At 37.7% G+C, this 17,635-nt stretch overlaps 6 protein-coding genes across 12 annotated transcripts in view; 4 read left to right on the top strand and 2 right to left on the bottom strand.

Annotated features, from left to right (window-relative positions):
• On the bottom strand, positions 45 to 1,323 carry LOC104715663 (putative F-box protein At5g41500). Its single transcript, XM_019230353.1, has one exon. The coding sequence runs from the start codon at positions 1,321 to 1,323 to the stop codon at positions 79 to 81; it is 1,245 nt and encodes a 414-aa protein (XP_019085898.1). The 3' UTR covers positions 45 to 78.
• LOC104712050 (protein LNK2-like) lies at positions 3,680 to 7,541 on the top strand. Of its 4 annotated transcripts, none has more exons than XM_010428852.2 (8): positions 3,680 to 3,906; positions 4,465 to 4,767; positions 4,861 to 4,990; positions 5,351 to 5,606; positions 5,749 to 6,444; positions 6,552 to 6,703; positions 6,873 to 7,210; positions 7,335 to 7,541. In XM_010428852.2, the coding sequence occupies exons 2-7, from the start codon at positions 4,647 to 4,649 to the stop codon at positions 7,198 to 7,200; spliced, it is 1,683 nt and encodes a 560-aa protein (XP_010427154.1). In that variant the 5' UTR covers positions 3,680 to 3,906; positions 4,465 to 4,646; the 3' UTR covers positions 7,201 to 7,210; positions 7,335 to 7,541. The 4 variants fall into 4 exon arrangements, with proteins under 4 accessions (XP_010427154.1, XP_010427152.1, XP_010427151.1 ...); XM_010428850.2 differs by having other exon boundaries at positions 4,428 to 4,764; XM_010428849.2 differs by having other exon boundaries at positions 4,428 to 4,767.
• Positions 7,508 to 9,404, bottom strand: LOC104712051 (DNA-directed RNA polymerase V subunit 5C-like). Its single transcript, XM_010428853.2, has 4 exons — positions 9,051 to 9,404; positions 8,139 to 8,315; positions 7,862 to 7,975; positions 7,508 to 7,779 (listed from the first exon to the last, which is right to left on the bottom strand). Exons 1-4 carry the CDS (start codon positions 9,321 to 9,323, stop codon positions 7,654 to 7,656), a joined length of 690 nt encoding a protein of 229 aa, XP_010427155.1. The 5' UTR covers positions 9,324 to 9,404; the 3' UTR covers positions 7,508 to 7,653.
• On the top strand, positions 9,703 to 12,463 carry LOC104712049 (F-box protein SKIP5). 3 transcript variants are annotated; one of them, XM_010428848.2, is made up of 5 exons: positions 9,708 to 9,962; positions 10,423 to 10,567; positions 10,655 to 10,733; positions 11,646 to 11,704; positions 11,879 to 12,463. In XM_010428848.2, exons 1-5 carry the CDS (start codon positions 9,794 to 9,796, stop codon positions 12,246 to 12,248), a joined length of 822 nt encoding a protein of 273 aa, XP_010427150.1. In that variant the 5' UTR covers positions 9,708 to 9,793; the 3' UTR covers positions 12,249 to 12,463. The 3 variants fall into 3 exon arrangements, with proteins under 3 accessions (XP_019084874.1, XP_019084875.1, XP_010427150.1); XM_019229329.1 differs by lacking the exons at positions 11,646 to 11,704; positions 11,879 to 12,463 and adding an exon at positions 11,154 to 11,568 and having other exon boundaries at positions 9,703 to 9,962; XM_019229330.1 differs by lacking the exon at positions 10,655 to 10,733 and having other exon boundaries at positions 9,704 to 9,962.
• Positions 13,347 to 15,554, top strand: LOC104712048 (uridine 5'-monophosphate synthase-like). The gene is made up of 6 exons (XM_010428847.2): positions 13,347 to 14,223; positions 14,334 to 14,417; positions 14,565 to 14,647; positions 14,732 to 14,819; positions 14,908 to 15,162; positions 15,257 to 15,554. Exons 1-6 carry the CDS (start codon positions 13,435 to 13,437, stop codon positions 15,386 to 15,388), a joined length of 1,431 nt encoding a protein of 476 aa, XP_010427149.1. The 5' UTR covers positions 13,347 to 13,434; the 3' UTR covers positions 15,389 to 15,554.
• The window catches only part of LOC104712045 (F-box protein At3g54460-like), a 7,869-nt gene continuing 6,160 nt past the window's right edge, over positions 15,927 to 17,635 (top strand). Inside the window, exons 1-2 of one of the 2 annotated variants that reach the window (XM_010428843.1) lie at positions 15,927 to 16,693; positions 17,171 to 17,320. In XM_010428843.1, coding sequence (XP_010427145.1) covers positions 16,071 to 16,693; positions 17,171 to 17,320 — 773 coding nt within the window. In that variant the 5' untranslated portion in view covers positions 15,927 to 16,070. Of the gene's footprint in view, positions 16,694 to 17,170; positions 17,632 to 17,635 lie in introns of both variants that reach the window. The other variant, XM_010428842.1, reaches the window with a different exon arrangement.

Raw genomic sequence — 17,635 nt, 5'->3', positions numbered from 1 at the left:
CCTGTAACTTAAGAGTTTAGGTCTTTAAGTATCAGGGTAACCTTCCTCTTGATTTCCCCTCTCCTTTTGTGCCTCCTCCTAATAATATCTAATTTGCTTCTTCATTAGCTTTTCTATTTCAGCAAGTCTCAACATGTTTTGATCAAATCGACGCTTTTCTAAAATACTTTGTTCTATCCTTTTGCCTCGTGCAAGTTTCTTGATTTGGACCAAACTTGGAACATAAGAGCACATACTTTCCCAACGGTTTTGTTCTGCAGGTACTCCGAGAACCAAATTGTTTAAGTATCCAGCCTCTCCAATGATGTCAATATATGTTGTGGGATATATGTCAATAGATTTATACCTTCTACCAAGACACATGAAGACTTTCTTCTCCTCGTCAATGAAGTAATAAGCTGGAAAATGTATCTTAAGATCCGTATTAATTCTCAAGAACTTGCTCCACGACACCATTTCGGCCTCGATCTTAGTTGTAATCCATATCTCAGACACAGAATCATATGAATAATTTTGGTGCTGAATTATAGCTGCAATCTTCTCTTCTTTAACACAAGATAAAGTCACACATACATATTTGTGATCCTTAACGCAAGATGGCAGAGGCAGAAGCGGCCCAAATCTCTCTCTTGTAAAATCAAAACAGATTATGTGATCCGTACAACCTTCTGAGCTCCTTTCTTTAGCACACCAGTAACTGTTTCCCTTAAGAGAAACGCTACGGTGTGAACAATGTATTCTCCAGTATTGCGCGACGTCAAGAGTTGTCCATAAACCAGTATCAAAATCGTACATTTCATACCAAAAAAATTGCTCTTGGGGCGTTCTGTGATCATAATCTACAAACCTCAACAATTTAAGGCTACGACAAGATTCCTTATCCTCGTATCCGAGAGTATAGTTGAAATATCCTTGTAGAAGGTGAGAATATCTAAGTTTGATCCACCTTGTTTGCCCCAAATACGGATTCCAAACCACAATCCTAGTAACGTCTTTCAAGAAGCATAACAATAAACCCTCATAATGGTCAATTCCGGAAATACTAACTTGCTTGTTAAGGAAACTAAGTTTACCTTTAAGCTCTATACATGGATCAACGTCAACCACGCCGCTAATTAAATAAATACTGTGACGCTGCACCACGATCATCATTGACTCCCCTTTTCTTGTTGATTTACCAATGTGCATATTCTTAAAGCTCTCACATTGGGATAGATTGTTCCAACTTTTGCAAGTTATTCTCACAGCTTTCAGAGATTTCATGGGAAGCCTATTAATAATCTCCTCCATCAAATCCCTTGGAAGATTGGAGATCGTCGTCATTGTTTCAAATAGGAACCAAATGTGTATTTGAATGTATAGGGTAAAACAAAAAGTATACACTATATATATATATTGAAGAAAAATAACCCTAAATAAAGTTGGGCCTAGCGTGGGCTCCAGAATCTAGTCGTTTACTCTGTTTAGAAAGATCATTATAGAGTCGGTTTAAGTTAAATGACTTGCACTATGCACACACCATAAACGGCTACTGTCTACACCGTTGGGGACTCCGGCTGGATGGATTGCCAAAGAAGGTTTCTATTACGATTGCCAACACTTGAACCATCATTCGATAGAATCACTTCAACACTCTATGAAACTTCATCTCCAAGCAACTCTTTCAATGAACTCTTCATCGACTCGCTGAACTGAGTGTAGTTCTCGAATAGCCCGCCGTCCATGGCTATCACAGATTTCTGAGTTTCTCCATCTTTTGTTTTACGTAGGAGACTCTTTGGTCTTCAAATACGATCCCTACTTCATCAGCTCAAATCAAGCTCAATGCACACTTGGACAGAGGCTCGACGTTCTTGTTGTTCATGAGTCATGACCCGTCACGTCCTATTCCTCCACCACCACCGAGCAAGATCCTTCCTTCCGGGGAAACTTACAAGGTCGGTGACTCTAAAGCATGGAGCGTTCCTGAAGAGAGTGATTACTATAACAATTGGAGTGAGGATAAACTGTTTATATAGGAGATAGTCTACTTTTCGAATACGACAACGAAGTAAACAACGTCTTAGAGATTAGCGGTGACCTTGAATTCATATCCTGCGACCCGACTTCTCGCGTAGCCGTGCACAAGACGGGCCATGATCTCGTTACGCTCACCAAACCAGAAGTTCACTATTTCATTAGCTCAGAGACGGGTCACTGCGCGGCTGGGCTTAAGCTTCGAGTTGTGGTCGGACAATTCCCCAAAGCCGTTACTTTGACCAGTTTTCCCAAGAAGATGGATTTGCCAGCTATGGACCGCCTCACAAAGTGGCTAAGTACTTTCAGACCCCAGCCCCATCACTAAAGTTTTCGTGTTTATTTGGTTTAATATTACATAATCAGAGTTTATCTAATTACTGGTTCAGTGGTCGTAATTTTGCAGACTCTGTTTTTCTTTTCTGTTTGTATAGTTCTTGTTTTCAATACTGATGTAACGTTTCAGATTTTATTCATTGAAACATTACTTAATACAATTTCAATTAGTTCTTCCAATAATTTTATTTAATGAATAATTTAATAAAGAAAATTAATATGGTAATTTTGATGATATCAAATGATTTTTTGGGATATTCTTAAGTGTATTTATATATTGACCAATTAATCTATAAAGTTTTTTTTGTAACCAACCTATATTTAACCTATAATATATTTTATAACTAACTTATAAATATTATATAATCTATAAAAAAAATTTGTATACTTTCGTAATATTATAAAGAGGATTTAAAGCATTTATTTACTATTTCTAGCCATGAGATGATGCCTTTATTAAAAAATAATTGGAAAGAATAACCTCCCGGAGACATAAAATATAAAAAATGCTCAAATTTAATGTGATCATATGAAACAGAAGAAGTCATAGTTTGACAACCCATGGATGCATCATCGCTATTTATCCAAAGTTATGTTATAGTACTATTATGAGAGATTTTGTGTTACCAGTGTATTTTGTAACAAGATTATTATAATCTATTGCAACCATTTGATATCCATTGTTTCGTGATATATACATGAAAGTGTTAACACATGACTAACTTTAGAATACTTTTAAATTTTATTTTCTTTTGAACAAACTGATCCAAGCATATACTTTTAAAAAGTCTTAAAGATGGATATAATCTAAAACAGCTAAATTACTTTAAAATTTGGTGGTGTGTATAAATTTCTACCCCACCAAATCTAAAAGTTGAACCCTGCTTCTTGTATTTGTTAAACATATATATACCCAAAGAAGAAAATAAAACAGATAATAATTATAAATTTTGTGTCTCTTCTTTTCTCGAACACAAATCTGATAAAAACATTTAAAAAACACTACTAACTAAAAAAAAAAAAGAAAAGACCACAGCCAGGGAAAGTCAAAATGTGCTGTCATGGAAAATGGAATCAGAGTCGTAGTTAATGGGTAAGTTGATCTCAGCCACATCTTTAGATACGCCTCCCTCGTCTGACGTGGCATCTTGTTCTCTCTCAGCCACTCGTTTGGCACGTGACACTTTTCCTCACTCCTCCGTCCTCACAAAAAAAAAAAAAAAACTATTTTTTTCTAATTTGTCCACTGTGTTTTGTGTAACTCCTTCTTTCTCTTCCCATATCCACCCATGAAGAAGGATTCTGAATCAAGGTTTTTGAGAAAGCTTCTTACTTTTCAGTTTATTTTTAATCATTTTTTATAACTTTTTTTTTTTATTGTAAGGATTTACGTTATCCGACTTGTTAATCTTGTCTTTTTGTTTTTTTTTTTTCTGAATGTTTTGGTTTTTTCCTTGGTGGAGTCGGCGATGTGTGGAGCAATCAGGGAGCTTCATATTGGGTCTGTGATTCGATTTTTTTATACGAGAAATGTTTGATTGGGAAGAAGAAGAGGTAAGTTCTCATCTTTTGCCTTACATCGACTCTTGTGTTGAATTTAGTATGATTTAAGGATCGGTTTTGAATCACTCGTCCTGTAATTTATGAGTTTTCTTGTTGTTTGCTTCTCCTCTGAATTACCACCATGCTTCTGTAGCTTTAAATTTCACTATTCACAGAGAGAAGAACAAGGGTTTTAGTCAACTGTTTTGACTGCATTTAAAAGATATAGAACTTGAATTTTGGTAGTTAGGGAAGGAGTCTTCGGAGCTCAAGGGTATGAGAAAGAGCTTATCATTTGGAAGAGGGCTTTGCTAGCATTTTGTGTTACTTCCTGTGTTTTTTTTTTCCTTGACATAGTCTCTGTTATCTAGTTTTATAGTCAAATTTCACTTTTCGATGATCAGTCAGTTTTATCTTGTGGGATTAGATTTGCCTATGTGTCAATGCTTTTTAAGCTGATTTGGTCTCATGTAGATGGCCGATACTTGCTTGTCCCTGATCCCTATTGTTTCTGCTCTTACACTATTTTTCAGCTTACTAATATGATATGGGGTGATAACGGTGAGACAGGCGACCATATTGTACCCTTTAAAGTAAAAGGTGAACAACTTAACAAGAAGGATCAGAGTGAAGAATCTAAGCCGGCTGACCAAAAGATAACTGGGACTACAGTTGACCTCCATGATGATGATAAACTGGGGAGCAGTTCGAGCCATAATGTCGATGACGGGATTCCTCAGCCAGGTTTCTGTATGACCTCATGGCCAGTTGACTCGTCGCTATCTAATGCCAGAAAAGATGATCCAGATTCGAGTGCGACTGAACTTTCAAAATGCTTAGCTGAGCCAGCTAGTTATGATTCATCAAGAGGTGGTGTGTTTCTTGAAAAACAGTGATGTTTTTGCTTGGGTACGTTCTTTCCAATCAATTCATTTTAAAGTTGTGTGCTCACCCTGTTTTTACCAGAGAAAACGTCTGAACATGCGAAAGGCCCCGATATTTTTCATAGCACTGATGAGAGTAAAGAGCAAGGTGATTTTGATGAGTACGGTTGGGCCAACATTGGTAGTTTTGACGATCTTGATCGAATGTTCAGGTAAAACTATTTCTCATCCTGACTGAGCTACGCAGTGAATTTTCAATGACGTACTCCTTTTATTTCATGTATAATGTGTTATATGCTGAATTGATTCGTTACACAATCTTAACAAGATATCATGTATGAAGGAATTAGGTGAAATTAATGACAAAATTACTAGCTCCCTGATTTCATGTGGACAACTTATTTGAAAAACAATAGTATATTTGAAAAATATGTCAAGTTGCTTCATTTGTAGAACGGGCACTAACTTGTAGCTCCGCCATCTGAGATACACATTGCTAAACATCAAAGAAGATTACTTATGCACATCGACCTCCATCTAACACAATATCCTCACAAGTGATGATTTTGCAGCAATGATGTCCCTATATTTGGCGATGCTGATGAGTTGTGGTCTTCGTCTAAAGATGTATCTAATAGTCCAAAATCGTTATCCTCAATTTTGGACTCTCAAGATCTAGGACTGGATATAAGAACTGAGCATGAGAAACAAGAAAACCAGCCATTTCCAGTCAATGGTCTGTCATCCCAAAGTGTGCCGAGTGTACATGCAGCCCTAAAAGCTGAGCAATATCGTGAGAACAAGGGTCAACACTCAGTTCAAGACCAGGTACTATGCTTAGCAGACTGCTGCATATTGCTCATATGTTTATGATAAAGTGAATGAAAGTATGTGCATAGTTCACTTCTGTCATTCTAATTTGTACAGCTTTACTGAGACTTCTTCGTTTCATTTCCTTTTTTCTGACCAGCCATATCAACAAAATAAAATGATGAAGTTTACGAATATGTCTGGGAGTTCTGAGGAAGGGGCATTTCAAGATCTGTACAGTCAGAGGACTCCATCCAGGAATTCACGTAGAAAATTTGTAAATCAGTTGGCACCGCCACGATCCTCTTTGATGGCTGTTAATCTGCAGAGGGAGTCTCAAGGTTCTGGGACATCACATTATTCACATATGCCAAACCAGTACATGACTACTGCTTTTGGTAATCTTACCAATCCATATTCTAGTGTGCCTGTTCTTTCCGCCGTTCAGCATCCTGATCTTAAGAATCAGTTGATGCATCCTTCCTACGATCCTGCTACTGCTACCTCCGTAAACTTGGCACCAGATGTCTCTGTACGGCCTTCAACAATGACACCACAGGAAAAACTAGAAAAACTAAGACGCAGACAGCAAATGCAGGCAATGCTTGCAATTCAGAGACAACAGCAGCAATTTTCTCAACAGGTGCCTGTAGTAGATCAATCCATTACACAGAACTCTCTCCAAGATATTCCACTCCAGTTTGTCGACAAAACTAATCTCCAAGGGATAACTACAATGCCTTCCTTTGATCCTAATTCATCTTTGGAACAAGATGATTCTGGCAACTTTACTGCTGCTGTTGATAATTCAGCAGAATTCTCGGTTCTTTATCGGCTCCAGGATGTTGTCGCAAAGGTACTTAAACGGTCGATTGGCTTACATGAGGACGCACATAATCCTACGGTACTATGTAGGTGACCTTTATGTTGGGAGTGACTAAAATACTCTTTCCTGTCCTGCAGTTGGATATGGGAACAAGGACTTGTATACGGGATAGCTTATTCCGGTTGGCTGGTAGCGCAGCTCAGAGACACTACACTAATGATACAGCCCACAGTAACAAGACTAGCCAGGATGACCAGGAAGTTATTCCCAGAGAAAAATCCAGATATAGGTAAGAAAGTCTGTGCATATTAATCGTTATGGTATACTTCGCTTTAAGATAATGTAAACTACATGCATACACTTTTGTACATGTGGGTTAATCTTTGATAAATGCTACCCGTTCAGTATCAATATCAAATTGTGGTTTACATGGCTAACTCTTGTATTCGATATCACAGATATACTGGGATGCCAGGCACAGAGGCGGTGACCAATCCCACAGACAGAACTGTGGCTCATTTGCTCTTTCATAGGCCTTTTGATATGCCGGCGGCAAAACATATGGAAGGACCAGAATCTCCAGCTTCTTCAAAGATGGGAAGTGAAGAAAAAGGGATTTTTCCTAAATGCAGCATAAGAGAGAGTCGCTTAGATAAGCAGAAAGCTCAAGAGGAAGAAGGACCTACAGATTCACTTGCATTAGGGAATGCACCCAACTCTGGATCCAGTTGTACTGTTGGTGAGAGGGATGTTGAAGAATCCCAAGGAAACAAAAGAAAGTTGTGAAATTTAGAAGGTTATTAATTCCTTACTATTCTCTATAAATTGCGTCCATACACTAAAGTGATAGAGCTTGCAGTTCATAGAGCTTGCGGATGTATTGGTAACTAATACTCAGGTGTTGCTTTTGTTTCAATCAGTTTAGGTTGCCGGTTAGAGAAAAGCTTTGGAATTTCAGCAGACTAGATAACATCTCTCTGCGTTTCGTGAAACATTCTCATCATTGCTCCTTTCTTGTGAAGCTCTTAATTCATGTAATTAGATGTTCTTTTTACACGTACCTCCATGACAACTACATTTTGGAAAACTCCTGTAGTTTGCTAAGTTTTTCCACATTCAAAACCAAAGTCAATCTCTTATTACAATCGTAAGCAAACATTAAGCACAAGGACAAATGAACTACTAGAGGAGTGTCCCAATTAAACTTCAGGTAGTTGCAATGCAATGAATTAGCCTTCTTCAGATGATGCATCGGTATGTGACAAAGGACCCAACAGGTTCTTTACTGTATGTAATCTTCACCACCTGCTTTTTCTTCAACCCATAGTACCTGACGAAGCTGTCACTCTCCTGCAAATAAGGAAGCTGAAATGGAGAAAAAAACATCCATTAAAATAGGGTAAGATACACAATAGATGAAGAAGCTTTGTCCAGAATTGAAACAGACATGTTTGTCCTCAAGTGAGTGCTTCTTCAGCAATTGTTCTTTCTCCTTTTTGGTCAAAACCTCAATCTTTGGCTGCTGAATATGCTTTGTGATGTTGACCAACAAATCTCCTATCTGTAAGTACATTAAATAAGAGTTAACATATAACTGTGCAGAGAATTATGTATTTCCAATTCAGGTCTCAAGTTCATGACCTTCGATAGAATACCATTCAAGAAGATCCGGGTATAATGTTTCATCATGTAGGAAAGTGGATAACTGATAACTAACTACTTACCGGGAAAGTTTCAACTGGAAAAGGGAAGGTTGTCAGTTCCTTCTGGGCAAAGTGGTTCATTTTGCTCTGTAAAATCAGAATCATAGCACGCACGCCTACATTGTTGGAAATCTGACTATGAATGACACGAATTGTTTTCACTGTGATTGGTTCAGATTCCATGAACACAACAAGGATCTGCATAAAACCAATTCAATAACCTCAATGAAAAACAGATAAAGCATGAGAAACAGTCTAGTTACATTCTCATCTCAACTAACTATCCAAACATAACGTTTTAATGACACCTAAACCCTAAAATGCTGCAATCATTTCTTATTATAAAGTTATAGCAACCTCCCATTGGATACATACACGAGCACCCTGTGAGGAACCTTGCTGCTATAACAAATTTACTTGGTCCCCAAGGGGTAAACGGGTGTGCCATTAGTCCTTCAGTTTTTCCGAAACATTATTAACCAAAAGCTCTAGACTCAAGAGAACAAGACAAAACGCAAACCATACATCAATGTAAAGACGTCATTTCCCAAACCTTACTTCCGAGCACAAATAACAAGTCAAAAACTCTCTGATTAACCACTATAACTTCTCACTAGTATGATCCTTAGGCGTTTAAAAGTGTCATAGACCCAAAAAGTTGAAACCTTTTGCAAAATTTCATCTCTTTGAAGTCAAATCCAAACCAAAGTTAAACCCTAAATCAAAAAAAGTCGAAGCAAACTCAAACTGTAGACCCAAAATCGAGAAAAGTTTAAGCCTTTTGCACATTTCCTCCTCTTTGAAGGTGTCAAAACCAAAAATGCAAACCCAAAATCGAAAAAAGCTGATGACTTTTTCAGATTTTTATCTATTTCAAACCCAAAACTAACACCCAAATCGAAAAAAAGAGGTGAAAAATAAAAAAGCTGAAACCTTTTTCCTTGGATCTGAGCGAAGAGGCACACAGATACGGAGGTGTTCAAGGTCTGGCTTCTCACCAAAAACAGAGCGAAACTCAGAAAGCGAGAGTGACATCTCAGCTTCATTAACTTCGTAGCCTCTGTCGCGAAGCATCTCAAAAGCTGTCGTGCGAGCCAAGTAAAACCTCTTGCTTTCGACTCCTCCGTCGTCCACAGTCTCCCAAATGCAGCGGGTTCTTTCGTTAACCCTCGACTCACCATTTTCACAGCACCCTTCTTCCGCCATTTTTCCGCTGTCGATTCGAGAGTTTTGCAGTTAGAAGAAGAGACTGGGTAGAGAGAAAAGGTTTGTATGAATTTGTCTTGTCACAGAACTCACAAGAGAGTGTGTGCTTTGGACCTTTTCTATTTCTTTATTGGCTTCATCAAACTACATCTGGACAGTCCATTGCACTAAACAACCAACGGTTACGATTCCTCTATTTTTTCTCAATTTTATTTTAAGAAAACTCTAAAAATCATAAATAAAAACTTTGAGAAAGCAATATTTTTATTATAATTTTAATTACAAAAACATTAATGAACAAAAAAAAAAGCAAAACAATCTTAACCGAAGTCATAATTCTAAAATAGTTATGTTTTTAATTGGACCGGACATATAAACAATGTCGAGATGACGTCAGTTTGATAATTGAGTCGGCTGTTATTAACGAACGACGGCGACGAGACAAAGGGGTCGTGCTTCCTAAAGCGGCCATGGAGATTCATGAGATCTCAACAAAGCTCAACAAGGAGAGGCCTCCCAAGAGAATAACTCAACCGAGGATGAAGAGACGAATGAAATCCGATGATTCCCTCACGTCTCTTAACAATCTTGACGACGGTTGCCTAATGCATATCCTCAGCTTCCTAGCTCCAATTCCAGGTAAATTTGGTTTCTACTTATCCCATCTATTAATTGGGGTTTCTGATTCTTTTCTACTTCTCTGTTCAATTGTGCTCTGAATCGTTTCATTGTTGATGTTGTTTGTGATGTTTCTCCCCATTTGATCTCATTTACAATTTCACCAGTTATGGCCAAATTAACAACTTTTAGACTTTGGAGATCCTAATCAGATCATAATTGAATCCAATCCGTGGTATAGTCTCACTCAATTTCTATAACAAATGCTCTGTTCCTCTTTGACTTGGTGTGATACAACATTTCTGTAGTAATGTAACACTATTAGCAAGAAAGCTTTTGTCTTTGTATTGAATTGCTCTGTATTGTGTTGTGTGAGGCTTCGAAGATTTCATTTTTTTATGTTTGCATGATGTGACTTGGGAATTTGTTGCGTATTACAGTCTATCTCAGTGCAGTTTGTGTATCTCTTTTGAGTGTGCAGATAGGTATAACACAGCACTAGTTTGCCACAGATGGCGATATCTGGCGTGTCATCCCCGCTTGTGGCTCCGTGTTGACCGTTTTGTTAAGGATTTAACCCAGCCTGGAGTTTTCCGCAACATTGAGTCAGCTGTCTCTGCGGCGAGGTTTGTGATATATACCTTATATGCTCTGTAACAGTTCTTTATTATTCGTAGAAGGGTCCTAAAACCTGACCAAATTGTCACCTTTAGACCCGGCGATACCATTTTAATTGGAGCCGGTGGGAATCATCACGTTTCTAATATTCAGATTAAAAAGCCTCTTTGCCTGGTATGTTTTTGAAGGCTTATATATGTCTAGTGTAATTTCTTGATATTCATGGAGATTTTTGCATTTCCATGTTATATCTCTTTCGTTTTTCCATAACTTTCTCTAGAAATGCCAATGTGAATTGGTCTACTTTCACATGTTTCTTCACAAAAATTAGGAGTTTATCTGAGTTCATCTATACCGTTAAATTATACCAACATCTGTGTAGTAGATGTTTAATATCCAAAAAACATGTGAACATATAGTTACATATCTATTCTTATGAGAGGATGAAGATCCATTCCATGCGATGGGTCTCAGCATCTGAGATCAAGATGCATTGAAGAGAACAATGCGACATTTAGGTACCAAAATAGAAATGAAAGAAAACCTATGCATGCACACAGTTACTTATAATGTTCACAAATGGAAACTATGCAGGAGCTGTTTGTAATTGAGACACTTTTAACGAATGTTAAAAGAATTAGAATTTGATAACTAAAATTCCTTGACCATGGTGAGAACTCGAAAAAGAATTCAGTTCGACTTCAAAGGTCTTGCATGCATTTGCCACCTGCCTCTCGGTAATGTTCCTCTTCTCATAATTGGACAACACATGAAAAGAGGGTAAGCTGTAAATAATGAAAGCTATTGAAAGTAGAGCTTGGTGTAGGAATTAGGATGAACCGATGGAGTTGCAGAATTAGATATGATAGTGATTTTATCAGGATTGTACCGAGGCGCACCATAGAACAGAACACCTCTGTATGGATTATGGGCTGGCTTATTAGTGTCCTTAGTTTCGATTAAGTGGAAGACTCTATGCCTTGAGGCTGAAAGAGTTCATTTTGATAGATGGATGGTATGATGTTGATGCACAAGTACCAATGTTCATTATTAGTTTCAGTTTTATATTATCTTCTCTATGTTCAGGTTGGTGGAGGCGAGATTCCTGATGAAACTACCCTCATCTGTTCTCGTGGTTCAGACAGGTTTGTTGATTCCCTTGAAGTTCATTTCCTCTCTGCAGTTGTTTTTTTAACATCTTTCTGGGAGGTTTTAGCTTCTTAAAAAGTTGCTGCTTAAGGCATTTCAATGTTTGCTACATTTTATCGCGAAGAAGAATCTTTGGTATACGGCTTTTTGTTGTTGGGTTATTTGTGCAGTGCCCTGGAATTGCTATCGACCTGCAAGCTTGCGAATTTAACAGTGAAAGCCGAGCTCGGCTGCTGTTTGCTTCATAGGAGTGGAAGGTTAACGATTGATGGATGTGTGCTGCAATGTGAAACAAACCCTTTGGATCATCTCTCATACCCAATCGTGAGCACTGCTGGAGATGAAGATATTTTGGGCCATGTAGAAGTGGATGAAACCGTTGTTGAAAAGATCAAAGGAAACAGCGTAACCGTTTTGCAGACAAGGATCGAGGGAGGTGCAAAGGCTGTTTCGACAAGCGGAGACTTGGTTCTGCAGCGTGTTCGTGTCATGTATTCTAAGGCTTACCTCTATTTCTGGTTTGATGTAGATTATGAATGATCTTTGTTGCTTTTTTTTAAATTAGATTACTACACTCTTTCTTTAATCTCACAATCTGTAACATTAGTAATATGTAATGATGATGGGAAAGGATCCATCTTCATTTGTACTTTGTGGGTTTCCTCTTAAGACCGGACAGGTCTTCTTGTTGTATGCTTATGTTAAGAATAATGTCCCTTTTTAGGGCGACTTCAGTTTCAGTTCGATTTTTTTCATGTTGTCTCAGTGTACCTTTTTGTAGTAAAAACTAAAAAGGGTTTTTTTTCTCTCGAAGTTTTCTTGAATTAATGAATTTTGAAATGAATAAACAAACAGTAACTATATTTTATAGTTAATCTACTAAAATTTGTTTTGAGTTTTAGCTTACAAAAAGTATAATTTTATATAGTGAAAAATAAACATCTAAATGATTTTAGTGGCATTGGATTCTAATTTATATAGATTTTTGAAGAGTTCAACAGAATCATTAAAAGTGAATAAGTGAAATATTGTTAAAATTGCTAGAGAGTTTTGTTGATTAGTTTTTCTAAAATCTTGTAAAGTCTTTCAAACTGTATTTTTGTGATACTTTCCACGACTTTATTTTGTAAAGAAAGTGTTTAAAATCATGAACCAGTAACATAATAATTGAACTCATTAACAATCATAGATTTTTTTGTTTTAATTGAATAACATAAAATTTTTAATAACTTTATAAAAGTCTGAATCCAATAAACCAAATTTGTTAAGATTTTAAATGACTTTTTACAAATCACAAACTAATAATACTAAAATTTAATAGAGTTTAACAAAATCTTGATATAATAACAACAGATTATACATAACATTTAAAATCTTTAAAACTCTATTCAAATCTCAAATCAATAATCCCACTAAATGTCTTGTGGATTTGATAATCTTCAATTTTATTTTAAAAGATTCAGTATATGACAAATTTATCTTAATATGATAAAATTAGCATAAATGTATCAAAATAATGAATATGAGAAAATTTACATGATATTAACATGATTTGATAACGGTTTATTATAAAAGAGAGAAAAAAACATAGAAACCCAAAAATAAAACAAAACCTAAAGTATATAAAAGCCAACACTGTCCAGTGTGTGCAGTCGTTTCTAAAGTCTCAACTCCTCTCCTCTCTCAAAAGCCATCGAATCCAATACCAAAAAGCAGCACAAGAAGCATGTCAGCCATGGAAGCATTGATTCTCCAGCTTCACGAAATCGGCGCCGTGAAATTCGGAAACTTCAAGCTCAAATCCGGAATCTTCTCTCCGGTTTACATCGACCTCCGTCTCATCGTCTCATACCCTTCCCTCTTAACACAGATCTCTCAAACTCTCATCTCTTCACTTCCTCCTTCCGCGACCTTCGACGTAGTCTGTGGTGTCCCCTACACTGCTCTCCCTATCGCCACCGTCGTCTCTGTTTCCAATGGTATCCCTATGCTTATGCGCCGTAAGGAGATTAAAGACTACGGAACATCCAAAGCCATTGAAGGTATCTTCGAAAAGGATCAAACTTGTTTGATAATTGAAGATCTTGTAACCAGTGGCGCCTCTGTTCTCGAGACTGCTGCGCCTCTTCGTTCTGTTGGTTTAAAGGTTAGTGATGCTGTGGTTTTGATAGATAGGCAACAAGGTGGTAGGGAGAATTTAGCTGAGAATGGGATTAAGCTTCATTCGATGATTAAGTTGACAGATATGGTTAGGGTTTTGAAAGAAAAGGGTAAAATTAAAGAGGAGGATGAATTGAATTTGCTTAAGTTTTTGGAAGAGAACAGTAGGGTTAGTGTTCCAAGTGTGGAGAAAGAAAAGCCGAAGCCTAGGGTTTTAGGGTTTAAGGAAAGGTCAGAGCTTTCCAAGAATCCGGCGGGGAAGAAGCTGTTTGATATTATGTTGAAGAAGGAGACTAATCTCTGCTTAGCTGCTGATGTTGGAACTGCTGCTGAGTTGCTTGAAATTGCGGAGAAGGTTAGAATCATTTTGCATTTTGATTCTTCTGATTGAATTTGATGACTTATACATATGAATTACTATGTTTTTAGTGACATCTTCTTTCAAATGTTTGTGTGTTTATGAAGGTTGGTCCAGAGATTTGTCTCTTGAAGACTCATGTTGATATTTTGCCTGATTTCACCCCTGACTTTGGCTCTAAACTCCGTGCGGTAATTACTTTGCTTACACACCTTTGACAATCTGTTTATTTACTTTAAGTGAAGATTGTAATCTCTACAATAAGCATGAGTCTTATGTCTGTTATTGTTCAGCTGGTTTGCAATATGTTGTTGATCCATTGTTTATGGTTACTTTAGATTGCAGACAAGCACAAATTTCTCATCTTTGAGGATCGCAAGTTTGCAGACATTGGTAACACTGTCACAATGCAGTATGAAGGGTAAATTTTCTACATTATGTCACTTAGCCTTCATTCAAGTCTTTTCGAGTTTTCTGTGTGCCAATATTTCTGGTTTGTTCGCAGAGGCATCTTTAAAATATTGGAGTGGGCTGATATCATAAACGCTCATATAATATCGGGACCAGGAATCGTGGAGGGCCTGAAGTTGAAGGTAAATAAATTCATTTCTCTTTATAACCTGATGATCACCGAGTCTTTTGTTTTACTAATATTTTGCTTGCATTCTTATATGATTGTAGGGTATGCCTCGTGGTAGAGGTCTGCTTTTGCTTGCTGAAATGAGCTCTGCAGGTAACCTTGCTACAGGAGACTACACAGCAGCAGCTGTGAAAATCGCAGAGGCTCATTCAGATTTCGTGATGGGATTCATCTCGGTGAATCCAGCTTCTTGGAAATGCGGATATGTGTATCCGTCAATGATTCATGCAACACCTGGTGTTCAAATGGTTAAAGGTGGTGATGCACTTGGTCAGCAGTATAACACTCCACACTCTGTGAGTCTCTCTCTCCCCCCCCACCCAACTTTTACATCCATAGTTAGCATTCTAGTCGGTATCTAAATACCGATTGCTCTTTTGCTTATTTCAGGTGATTACAGAGAGGGGAAGTGATATTATAATCGTGGGACGGGGAATCATAAAGGCGGACAACCCAGCAGAGACGGCTCATGAGTATAGAGTTCAAGGCTGGAATGCATACTTGGAGAAATGCTCTCAGTAGATTCGATACTGAGATGTGCCCTGAGGTTTTTAATTATGTGTTCTAGTGCTGTTTTGTGTGATTTATGTGAGGATGGATTTTAAAGACTCATGTCTCGTTGATTGTTCTTCGCTTGATCTCATTTCTCAATAATAATATTAAAGTAACGCTTAGAGAGTTGATCTCATATGATGTGTACGTTTTCGATCATCATATTGTGTTGGTCTCACAATATCTGGATCTTTTGGATTTGTCTGGAGCTGTCCAAAAATGTTTAAAATCGATAAAACTCAAACCACTCGATGGATTCCAAACTCTCTACGTGCTTCTTCTCTTAGTAAAAGTAAATTAAGAGACATTGATCAACTTCTCCCCACTGGTGTTCGTGTTTACTGAACCTGCGTAAGCAATCAAATTATTCACGAACGTGTTTGTTGTAATATACACGTAGGATTAAAGAAAAACACGTGTAACTATATTACTGGTTAAAGAGCCACACGTGAAAGGTATAAGAGATTAAAAAAAAATCATAAGCCCTAATTTAGTCACTTTTCTTTTTTCTTATTTTGATTTCGAGTTTCGGCTGAGAGGTCCGAAACCAGAAAAAAAAAACACACACACAAAAATTCACAAAAAGATGAGATTTTTTCCAAGAAATCAATAAAGCCCTAACGATTTCTGCATTCGATTTTGGATTCTGACGATGGCGGTTTCCGTTGAAATCGATAATCACAAACTCTGTGGTTTCCTCTGTATCGTTCTTTCCGTTGATTCGCCTGATCTTCTTCAATTGGGCTCATCTTGTTCCATCTTCAATGACGGTTCCGTCACCGGATTCAAATCCGACAATGGCATCATCTTATCACTAATCAATCCCACCACCTCTAATCTCAAATCCCTAATTTCGTCTCAAGGAGATCATGATGATGCTGAGGATTGTGGAACAATTGGATTGGAGACTCCACAGAAACGACGTAAGTGCGTTGAGGTAGGGAGTAGTAGTAATAGTAGTGGTAGTACACGAAAGTCTCTGAAATCGAAGAGACGGGTATCATCCGGGAGTAAAGAGAAGACTGGAGGGGGAAGGAAGAGGGGAAGGAGTATAGGTTTGGTGAATGGAAGCATAAGTGTAGTCCAGCAACTTCACGCTTTGGTTGCTTATAAATGTTTGAAGATCTATTCTAGAGTTGTGAAGGTTGATAAGGGTGAGAATGGAGAAGAAAGAGCTGTGGTGTTAGTGGATGTTTACCTGCCTATTGCATTGTGGTCCGGATGGCAGTTTCCCAAATCCCAAGCTACTGCTGCTGCGGTTTTTAAGCACATAAGGTAATTCGTTTTGACTAAGTAAATCCCTCTGTAGCTAGGAGAATTTCTAAATGCATGGTCGCTTAGTTTAGGTAGATTAAGTTGGATATGTTCTGTTTCATGGTATATAGAATTCTGATGTGTGATGTATTTACTTTGGAAATCTACTGTTGAGATATGTCAAAATAGGTTCACTTTTTGTATAAGCAATGCTGTTTCTTGTTCATGGTAACGGAAGTTAAGTATATCAACTTACGACAACATCTGCGTTGAAATTTGTAGTTACGTCTCATCCTGTTATGTTTGGGCATTTCATAAATTTTGACTCTTTTTTGTACCTACATATTTTATATTGGATATGTCTTATTAAGTATCTCCGTAGGAGTATCCTTGGGGGGTGAAGTATCATATATTGCTATCATGAATGCAAACTTCTTTTGTGGATGGGTGTGAATAGATACTTTTCTCGCGTTTTTAATGAGTTCCAGTTCTTTGCAGCTGTGACTGGGGACTGAGAGTCTCAATTCTTAATGGGGAACGTGTTTGGGAAAAGGCCAATGGAAGAATTAAGGCCATCTGGGATCTATCTGACTGCCATGTGTTTGATTGCAAATTACTCTGTTATGCTCCAGATTCTCCAAAAAGAAGATTATTTAGACTACATGAAATCTTTAAGAGCTTGCCCAGTCCAAGATATAATTATGTGTCTGATTCTTCTAGGGTATTACCGTCTACTGACTCTTGTGCATCTGGTATATGGGATCTCTCAGATGACGTTCTGATAAGCATACTGATGAAACTTGATGTGAAGGAACTCGTTAGCATTGCAGCAGTCTGCCGTCTCCTCAGATCATTGACCTCTCTAATTGTGCCATGTATGAATTTAAAACTCTTTCCTCATCAGCAGGCAGCGGTTGGTTGGATGCTGGAACGTGAGAGGAAAGCTGAAGTTTTCTCACATCC

Source organism: Camelina sativa, chromosome 9 (assembly GCF_000633955.1).
Source record: "Camelina sativa cultivar DH55 chromosome 9, Cs, whole genome shotgun sequence".
Classification (NCBI taxonomy): Eukaryota; Viridiplantae; Streptophyta; class Magnoliopsida; order Brassicales; family Brassicaceae; genus Camelina; species Camelina sativa.
The sequence above is the reverse complement of the archived record's forward strand: the minus strand, read 5'-3'. Positions and strand labels throughout refer to the sequence as shown.